The following is a 10,816-nucleotide window of genomic DNA, read 5'->3' as shown; positions in this document are numbered from 1 at the left end:
AAATCTGTCAGGGTTTAAGTCATTCTTCAAATGATAAATGGTCAAAGGATATGAGCAGTCATTTCTCAGAGAAAAATTATAACTATCCACAATCATATGAAAAATACTCTAAAGCACTATAGATTAGAGAAATTAAAATTAACAGAACTCTAACATATCACCTCACACCTATCAGGTTGGTTAATAAGAAAAGAAATGATAAATATTGGAGGGGATGTGGAGAAACAATGACAGTGATGCATTGTTGATGGAGCTATGAATAGATCCAACCATTTTGTAGATCAATTTGGAACAATGTACAAAGGACTATAAAGTTGTGCATGCCCTTTGAGCCAGAAATACTATTACTAGCTTTGTATTCAAATAAGATCAAGTTGAATGAATCTGATGGAGTATTTTCAGAAAACCTGGAATGAATTACATGAACTGATAATGAGTGAAGTGAGTAGAACCAGGAAAACATTATTCATAATTACAGCAGCATTATATATCAATCAACTATGAGATTTAGCACTTCTCAACATTACAGTGACCAAAGACAATTGTAAAAGTCTTGTGATGGAAAATGCTATCCACATAAAGAGAAAAAATTTGGGAGTCTGAATGTAGTCCAAAAATGTTTGATTTTTTTCTTTTAACTTTCCCTTTTGTTCTTATTCTTTTTTCACAACATGACTATATGTAAATAAGTTTAATATGATTGTAAATGTTTAGCATATATCAGATCACTTTTTTTCTTGGTGAGTGGAGAAAATGGAGAAAATGTGGAGTTCACATTCTTAAAATAATGAATGATAAAAATTACCTTTATATATAATTGGAAAAAAATGAAATAAAATATTTTTAAATATTTTTAAATGATGTAGTTTCCTTCCTTGTGTCTTTTATTTAGATCTAATTTTGCTTGTGTTTTGTCCCATATCAGGATTGTCACCCCTTTTTTACTTCAGCTGAAACATAATATATTGTGCTCCAGCCTTTTACCTTTAACCTGAGTGAATTTATCTAATTCAAATGTGTTTGTTATAAGTTTGTTATAACTCTGTTATCTTCTTCCCTTTTATATGACAGTTCCTCCCATTCACATGCACAGTTGGGACCTCTAACTTGATATTTTTCTCCATCTTTTTTCCTCCATTTATGCTTTTCTTTCTCCTTCCATTCTATCCTTCCTTATCAGTGTTTTGCTTCTATCCACCAACTCACTCAATCTTCCCTCCATTACATTGCTTCTCCTTTTTCTTTCTCCATTTCCCTCTTTCTTCTGCTCTCCCCTTCATCAGCTTCTCCTTCCATTCATTTCTCCTTTTCCCTACTACTTCCTGTTAGGGTAAGGTTCTAAACACAGTTGAGTGGGTATGTTATTCCTTCTTTGAGTTAAATCCGATGAGAGTAAGATCAATAGTTTCATCAAATAGAATGACAATAATAAGACAACCTACCCAAACTTATGGGATGCATGTAAAGCAGTTATTAGGAGAAATTTTATGTTTTTGAATCCTTACATGAATAAAATAGAGAAAGAGGTGATCATTGATTTGGGCATGCATCTAAAAAGTTAGAAAAAGATCAAATTAGAAATCCTCAATTCAATACCAAATTAGAAATTCTGAAAATTCAAAGATAAATATAAACTTTCAGTTCTGTGGTGATCATAACTAGGAGGGTGATAGTGTGTTCAGTTGAATGAAATAAATTAAGTTTCCATGTGCAGAACCCTTTCTATAACTCTCATCTTATTAGTGTGAAAGTTCTTGAATATGTATGACATAAAGCACAGAAGGACCAGTGTGTATGGAGGGATATGTGTGTGATTTTGCTACTTAATATTCAAATGCAAACGTTGAAGGCTGAAAAGTAGAGAATAAGTTCATGTGAATAGAAGTTGCACATGGGTCAGTTGGCCCTGAGAGACAGGACAGTGCCTTTCCAAAGGGCTGAGCAAAGGCCTCTGTTGCCCTCAGAAAGTCTATGTGAGTGAAGCAAAAGTCTGAAGTGTTAGCTAAGCAGACTTAGAGAGCTTTTTAAACTGGAACTCTTCTATATGACCTGAACCACAGTAGTCCAAATTCCACCTCCGGTACAGGCATGCCCATTATCTTCAGTCATCCAACTATCATTTAGAGCACTCTATCTCCCAAATCATAGGGAGCATTTCTTAGTTCCCATTCCCTTATGGCCTCTTTAAAGTAGCCACCCTCTTAGATTGGGCCAAGTGTAAAAAGACCTTCTCATCTTTCTGCAAAAAATAGATAAGAACAAACAGGGAAAATATCCTAATAAAAATTTATCCAGTAATGAAATACAGATATCTACAGTTCCTCTCTAAAGAGGAGGGAGAGAATTGAGGGATGTTGTCAAAGCACAAATTATACAAGTTTAAATATGACAGAAAGAAATAGGAAAAGGAAGTTTAAAAAAAGTAATTAGACACCCCTGGTTATGTCCAGTGTAACTGAAAGTGGTCAGTTTTTGGGGAACTTTATAAGATAGCAAAGATATAAAATAGAAAATGATGTCCAAAGGTACTTCAAAAGTGATATTCTACATAAATTCAACCAACAATCTGTGTACAGAGACCCCCTGAGCATGTGCTCATCATGTGGGTTTGTCTCCAGAAATGGAAATGATTTCATTTATTTAAGGCAATGGAATTAAATGACTTACTCAAGGTCACACAACTAAGCAATTATTAAGTGTCTGAGGCCAGGTTTGAACTCAGGGACTCCTGACTGCAGGGCAGGTATTCTATCCACTGCACCACCTAGCTGCCCCATCCCTCCAGTCAAACTGGAAGGTTTATATTCTGTAGGATTAGTCCAGGGTCCTCACACATAAACAAAGGGGGTAGTTGGTTCCTGGGTTTCCCATTGTCCCTCCCTGTGCCCCCCATCCTGGTCTCCTCCTGCCTGGAAAAAGGAGGCTGAGCCCTGGCACTTCCCCAGACCAGCCCCTTCCTCCTCTGCTTTAGGGGGTGTGAATTGTCCAAGGCCTGTTCAAGGGCTGGTGGTTCACAGATGTAGTTTTTTGTGCTCTTCCTTTTGGGGAGCTCAAGATACCCTATCTCAGACATCCCCCTCCACATGCTGGGCTTCCCTCTCACAGTTTCCACAAAGAAGCTCACCTTCAACCACCTCAACTGAGCTCAGATGCTGCCACCAACTCCCAGACCCAGGAGGCTGCCCTCAGGACCCTGTGACCCTGGTATTGCCTGGACCCTCTCCCCTCACCAGGCTGGGTGAAGGGGACTGAGAAATGACTGGGGAGGGATCCCCATTTTTGTCATGCTGATGTCACAGAGACCCCTCCTCTCTTCTCCACTCTCTGCTATAGGAGAAAAGCCCTGCCCTGCAATGACATCACCACATCCTCCCCCTCCCAACCCCTACTGAGTGTAAGTCTTCTTTGTCTCTGGAAGATATGAGGGAGTGGGAAGCAGCTGGAAGTCAGAAATCCCCTCACTATTTGCCTTGCCCTCCTCCTCACCTGCCTTTTATTGCATGCATTTTCCCCAGTTTTCTAAACTGGTCGACTCTGAGGATCCTGCAAGTGCCTAAGGGGCTGTGAGGGAGGTAAGTGCCCCCTCCTCTTCTCCTGCTTCAGTCCTTCTCTTTCTTCTCCTTATCTTCCCTTTCTTCCCCACCCCCAGCTTTTCATGGAGACCACCCCCAAACCCTTCCTCTTTTTTCATTGTGCTCAGGAATATGTGTGTAAGGGTGGGTGGAAGGTATTAATATTTTTGGTTTTGCATGGGTTGTGTAAATGGGTATGATCATTCATGTGCATGGGTGAGTCTATGTGTGTGGATGCATGAAGGTGTGTGTTGACTTGAACCTGGGTGTGGCTGGTCCTCCAGGATTGCAGATGACTGGAGCTTCCTGCCTTCCCAGGTCTTTGTCTGGATTTCTGGGGCTTGGGAGTTGAGGAGCTGGGGTGGGGTGGGGTGGGGTATGTGGAGACCTGCAGAGATCAATCTTTGTGGACACTCCATTGCTCTCTTCCTCACATAGGTATTTCCATCTTCCCTTCCTCCAAAATTGGCTTGGTCTTAAGGCAGGAGAGAGAGGAAACAGTCGGGATTTTTTTCCCTTCCCTTCTCCTTAGCATCTCTTTTATTTAAAGGGGCATTTCCATGGACTTTATTATGGGTCACAAAGAGGGGACTGTGCCTGAACCTATGGATCTCTATGTTTTGCAAACTGAAAGATCAGGGTTGATTTCATGGGAAATTCTCTCATCCTGAGAGATCTGGACCATTTTGTCATAGTGCTATTGATGGCTTGCGTTCCTTCCTTTGAAAGCTTCTTGTTTCCTTTGACCTATTGGTGAATGACTCAGTCTTGGAAAATGGAAGCACTTCCACCATAGATATCTCCCATATGCAATAGCCCTTAGAGAAATTTGGTGTAGAGTTGTTTTTCCTCATTTAACTGTTACCCTTCTTATTTTACCTGCATTTGATCTCTTTATGCAAAAACATTTCAAGATCATAGAAGCAAAACTATCCATTTCAATTTCTGTGATTGTCATAGTTTTTTTTTTTTTTCTGTCATAACCTCTTCCCCTGTCTATAGATGTAATTTCCTCCTTTCTCCTTCTGTTTTCTACTGATTTTCCTTTTACATCTATATTGACTGGAACAGAAAGTAAAGAAGATTTTTTTGTTGTTTTGACCAGAAACCCTGAGGGTCTTCCTCTCTTATTGTTTTTGAGTAGGTAAAAGATCATTCTTTGTTTCATTTCTTTCTTTCTTAGGCTTAATCATTGAATGGGGATTAGCTCAGTCCAAATGAGACTGGTTAAGGACCTTAGCTTAAAATGGCCAAGGTCTCCCTCTAAAATTAGTGGCTACAAACAATGAATTCTGGCATTTTAAACTTGCTTGGTTTTAAACAACAGGAGAGCTCTAGAAATTATATTCCATAACTCCATTATGTAAATTTATACAAGAGGAGAAATGTCTTTCTTGGAACATTTTGATACAGTAATATATTAACGTGCATATCATTCTGTTGTACATACAAGCACAGTGAATACCCTTTGATCCATATATTGACAATGACGAGGATGCTGACAGCTTCCCTGTACATATTTCATGTAACAGAAGTCATAGAGCAACCCACTTCTACAAATAAAATCCCAAAGCCCTGGTATGTTTTTTTGAGATCCGTAGGTTTACTCACAAACCTTCTGACTGTCTTTTAGGAATTGGTTGTCTTTTATAAAAACTGATAGAAAATATTCTATCCTCTCAGAGAATTTTATTCTAACACCTGAAAGCAAGTTTATCCAACTGGGCAAGAAAAACATTTCAAAATACGTTCTTGCTACAATAATTACAAATTATTAAATGTGAATTACCAAAAAAAATGAATCCAGTTCATTTTTAAATCTAGTATAATTTTTCACTATGCACCATCTAAAGGTAGTTTTTTTTCTTTCCATGAATACTAAAAAATGCTAGAGAAAAGCAGGCCTCACAATGCCCCGCCCCCCATGATCTCCTATTCTCCATACTTCTCTCAGTCTTCAGCTTGTTCTCCTCCCTCCTCAGCTCATGACTGGCCTCTGGCCCCTCCCTCTCTGCTCAACCTCCAATCCGATCAATGCCTGTATCCCGTGGATCCGGGGTAAGAAGAGAGAACCTGGCTCCCCAGACCCTTCCAGCCACCGAGAGAGTGCGGAGTCCCGCGGAAAGAAGCACACACCATGGCGCTGAAACGGATTAATAAAGAACTTAGCGACTTGGCCCGTGACCCTCCAGCGCAGTGTTCTGCAGGTCCAGTGGGGGATGACATGTTTCACTGGCAAGCCACCATTATGGGACCTAATGACAGCCCATATCAAGGCGGGGTATTCTTTTTGACAATTCATTTCCCTACAGACTACCCATTCAAACCACCCAAGGTGGCATTTACAACAAGAATTTACCATCCCAACATTAACAGTAATGGCAGCATTTGTCTCGATATTCTCAGATCGCAGTGGTCTCCTGCTTTAACTGTTTCTAGAGTTCTTTTGTCCATCTGTTCGCTACTATGTGATCCAAACCCAGATGACCCCTTAGTGCCAGAGATCGCACGTATCTATAAAACAGACAGAGACAAATACAACAGGATATGTCGAGAATGGACTCAGAAGTATGCCATGTGATGCCACCTTAAAGTCAGAATAACCTGCATTGTAGCTGGAATAAACTTCAAATTACTGCTCCTGTTTTGATTTTCTTATCCTGCTGCTCCCTTATCACATCTCATGTTTTTTAAATTTTATTTTTTGTTTACCTCCATTCATGCACATTTCTGTCTGAAACTTAAGTTCTTCCAGTTTGGGACAATAACTGCTTTTAGAAATTGTAAAGTAGTTAGAAGAGAGTGATTGCTCAAGATTCAATTTTTTTTTAATGGAGCATATGTATTATGTGGCCAATGTCTTCACTCTAACTTGACTATGAGACTAAAACCATTCTTCACTACTCTAAAATGGTATTGTAGCAGCATCCATCATATTTAAGCCTCCCATTATTAGAGATCTGAGGTTTTGTGATATATAAATTATACTCATAACTGATATGGTTGGAGAATAGGTCCTGAATTTATAGCATTTGCAGAAAAGAAATCATGAAGTATTTTATGCTTGTCAATAAAGGAATGATCTGTTCTTGTTCTAAAGAGAAAGAAATTGAAAGTTAACCACCCCTGGTATTCCAAAATAAGGTCTTGAACTTTTTTGCAATTTTCATTTAAATTTTATTAGGAGGTTTGGAGCAATTAGCTAATCTATCTTCCAATACACAGTTTAATATAGTACTGAATAAATGTTGCAAGTTGTTAATGGATGAGTGATCAACTAATAGTTCTGCTAGTAAATTATTTATTTTTCTTCAATAAAGATGCATAAAACTAAATAAAAATGCTTAAAAATCATGCTAAAGCCAAGAGTAAATTTCAGAAAATTTGTATATACCAATGAAACTCAAAATTTTCTCAGATCTTTTAATTATCTTAATGAAACTGCTTAAGTTAATAAAATATCCAGAGTTGGCCTAAGAATGTGTTTCATATCATAAAACCACAAATTATCATATCAAGAAATGACAGGAAGCACATCTGAAATTTTTAGCTTCATTTAATCCGTACACACTCCTCTCCCCCAAATGCCAATATTAAAGTAAAACATCATGTCTATCTGTCTGTCTTGACTATCTCCGTCTCTGTCTCTCTCTGTCTCTCTCTGTCTCTCTCTGTCTCTCTGTCTCTCTGTCTCTCTCTCTCTCTCTCTCTCTCTCTCTCTCTCTCTCTCTCTCTCTCTCAGATATATGTTCACCTAATGTGGTGTGATTTCTTAAGGAAACACTGACTTGAGGTATTAAAACTGTTTAAAGTGCTCACAGGTTGTGAAAGCCATGACTTGGGAAGGACCACAGAGAATGTAGTTAGAGTCCTCTATGAATCCCATGCTATCTGTCCTCATAGGTTGGTGACTTCAACATTGTTAGGCAATTTTAAAAATTTGGGAGAACAGTCCCTCATTGCATGCGACAAAGGGTTACATCAAGTGGATGATATACTGTCTGTGCTATTACTCTAGCAACATGACCACAAAGAATTTTAAGATAAGAGATTAAGGTTATCTGAGGAAGGTCTTCCAAGCAATGTAGGAGCATGAGAGAGCCCAACACTCTTTAAGATAATCAAAAGTAGAAAATGAAACTCCTGCTTAAGGAGGCTTTTCTGCAATAGTAGCCATCAGTCCTCTGTAAAGTTCACAAAACAACTCTCCTTTGAATCATTTGTTTTTGACTACATGAACAGTTCCTGTGTACATATGTTCTCCTTTTCTTTCCAGCTCAACTCTAACCATTTCAAGTGTGTAAATATAGGTAAGTCGTGTCATATCTGCCCTGGAGTCAGTCATTATCTGGTAACAATGTCCAGAAATTCCAAGTTTCGTGATCAATTTACTTTTCTAATGGCTAATGGATATAAACTGAATTGCACAAATAGATAGATTCTTTTTTTCCCCAAGGTGATGGGGTTAAGGGACTTGCCCAAGGTCACACAGCTAAATAATCATTAAGTGTCTGAGGCCGGATTGGAACTCGGGTCCTCATTGGCCAGTGATCTGTCCACTGTGCCATCTAGCTGCTCTAATATGGAAAGATTCTAATCATCATTGTTTCATTTCCTTTATACAAACAAAACTTTCATTTCTGGGGACAGTACTCAATGAAGAAAACACTAAACTGTTTCTAATATTGATTATTTGCTTATAATAATATCTTCTCTCCACCCAAGGGTACAGTGGTGGTTTTGAGACAACATCCTGCTGTACATCCTACCACAACAGAGCCCAGCCAGTAAAATTCCCTATGATCTGACACCATTTATGGTAGGTTGGAGTTCTCATGTCCTGCTCCTCCAGTCCCAGGTCTGCCAGTGCCACCATCTCTACCATGGGCTGCCTGGGCTGGGGTGGTGTGGGAGGCTGCAATCAGAGAGCTAGAGCCTCCAATGTCCAGGTCATTATCGAAGATGATGAGTTCAGTCCTACAATTCCCTGAAGGTCAGTCCCAGACACATCATTTCTTATTTCATGGTAGTATTCCATGACATTCATGTTCTATACCTTGTTTAGCCACTGCACAGTAGATGAATATCTACTTTGTTACCAATTCAAAGTGGCCCCCAAAATTGGTGTTATTAATATATTGGTATATATGGGGCCTCTTTTTAACTGATGGCTTCCATGAGGTGTAATGAGTCTTTGTTTTAAAAGTTTAGAAAGTATGTTATTTCTTTACATAATTCCAAATTATTTCTCAAAATTATTTGTCATTTTATAGATCTACTAACAATGTATTAGTTTGTGTCTATTCCCACACCTTGTTTAGGTATCAAAATCATATTTGTACCATAAAAACAATTTGATATGGCTCTTTCCTAATCTATTTTTTCAAATAATTTATATACTACTGGGATAAAATGTTTTAAATGTTTCATAGAATTCACTTTCAAATTCATCATGTCCTAGGGATTTTTTCTCAGGAAACTCATTTATTCCTTATTCAATTTCTTTTTTTTAAAGATAGTTATTTAGGTCTTTTTTGTTGCCTTCTGTTAACAAGGGCAGTTTATATTTTGGTAAGTATGAAGTCAGCCATCTTAGCTGTCATATGCTTGAGCACAATAACTCCTATTCATTGCTTTAATATTAGTTACATTAGTAATTTATTCACCTTTTCATTTTTGAAACTAGTAATCTGGTTATCTTTTTGTACATATTTTGTTTATGTTTTCATAAAACCAACATCTGCTTTTGTTAGCTTCAACGGTTAACTTTTTTTTCTTAATCTCTTTGATTTCAGGTTTTCCATTTTGATGTTTAATTGCAGATTTTTCATTTTTTCCTACTTTTAAAAAATTTCATACCTAAATCCTTGATCTGCTGTTTCTATGTTTTATTGATATAAACATTTAAAGAAAGAAATTTCCCCTTAAGTACTACTTTGGATACATCCCAGAAATTTTACTGTTGTACCTCATTGCTGTAACTAATGGAATTTTTGCTTCATTTTCTGATTTATTCATTTGATTTAGATTTTTTAATTTCCGATTAATTTTAAGCTATTTCCACAACTCGGTACTTCATATTCCATTGTGATCAGGAAAAAGATCTGTAAAGTCTGCATTTGCTACTTCTGTTTTTCTCCATTTGGTAATGAAGTTTTTTCGGCTATATTTCTCAAAAGGTTCAGAAAAAATTGACCTTGAAGTCTGTGCATCCCAGTAAAACTTTTATGAAGTCCCATGTCCTAAATAGATCAAAGAAAAAAGAACAAAACCTATTTGTGCAAAAATATGAATAGAAGTGCTTTTTGTGGTGACAAGGTTTTAGAAGTTGAGAGATGCCCATTAATTAAGGAAGGAATGAAGAAGTTGGCATGTGTGATTGGGATGTAATATGATATACTATAATAAAGGACAAGCAGAATAGTTTCCCAAAACCTGAGAATACTTATATCAACTCATGCAAAGTCAAAGGAGGAGAACCAGTAGAACATTCTATACTACATCAGTAATATTGCAAGGTGAGCAAATGTGAAAGACTTAGTTATTCTGATGGAGACAGTGATCCAAGACAGTTCCAAAGGGCCAATGATGAAAAATGCTACTCTTATCCTGAGAGACAACTGATATACTCTGACTGAACATTTAAGGAGCAAAAGTAAGACATATATCAAATTAAAGTGCCACAAATTCTGCCTCAAATAGCAAAACATCATTTATCATGTATTAGGGAAGAATATAATTATTATGTTTGTAGCAATGTTATTTTAAATTCATACAGTATTCATTACCGGATAAACTTTTCATTTAATCAATAGAATTGTTATAGTCAAAATTCACCACCTGTGTGTGTGTGTGTGTGTGTGTGTGTGTGTGTGTGTGTATATGTCCTAAAGTATATCTAAACAAATAAACAAATACATGATAAGTTTCAAATCTTCCCTCTCTCTCTCTTCTGTTCTATAGATAGAAGAAATTAAGGGGAAGTAAAACTTGCCATTTTACACGGTTTCAGAATGCAGTAAATTCGAGGAAAAAGCTTTAATTCACCAAGTCAGTAAAAAGGAGCAACTATTGCAGGAAATGATGGAGACACAAGCTAGTTGAATGTTAGATAAGTTGGACAGGCAGCACAAATGTTAACATTCTAGAATTTTACACACAAACAAAAAATATTAGTTTTCCTACAGTGAAAAGTTGGTTCAAAAAGATATTTCACTACCTACTAATTTCTAATAGACAATAAT

At 37.3% G+C, this 10,816-nt stretch overlaps 1 protein-coding gene and 1 pseudogene across 1 annotated transcript; one reads left to right on the top strand and one right to left on the bottom strand.

Moving 5' to 3' along the window:
* Positions 1 to 5,709: 5,709 nt before the first annotated feature.
* LOC141500463 (ubiquitin-conjugating enzyme E2 D3) lies at positions 5,710 to 6,153 on the top strand. Its single transcript, XM_074203640.1, has one exon. It carries the CDS (start codon positions 5,710 to 5,712, stop codon positions 6,151 to 6,153), a length of 444 nt encoding a protein of 147 aa, XP_074059741.1.
* Positions 6,154 to 7,344: 1,191 nt separating this feature from the next.
* On the bottom strand, positions 7,345 to 8,176 carry LOC141498752 (solute carrier family 25 member 16 pseudogene; annotated as a pseudogene).
* Positions 8,177 to 10,816: the final 2,640 nt, after the last annotated feature.

Source organism: Macrotis lagotis, chromosome X, assembly GCF_037893015.1.
Source record: "Macrotis lagotis isolate mMagLag1 chromosome X, bilby.v1.9.chrom.fasta, whole genome shotgun sequence".
NCBI lineage: Eukaryota > Metazoa > Chordata > Mammalia > Peramelemorphia > Peramelidae > Macrotis > Macrotis lagotis.
Note: the sequence above shows the minus strand (reverse complement) of the source record. Positions and strands in the feature narration are given on the sequence as shown.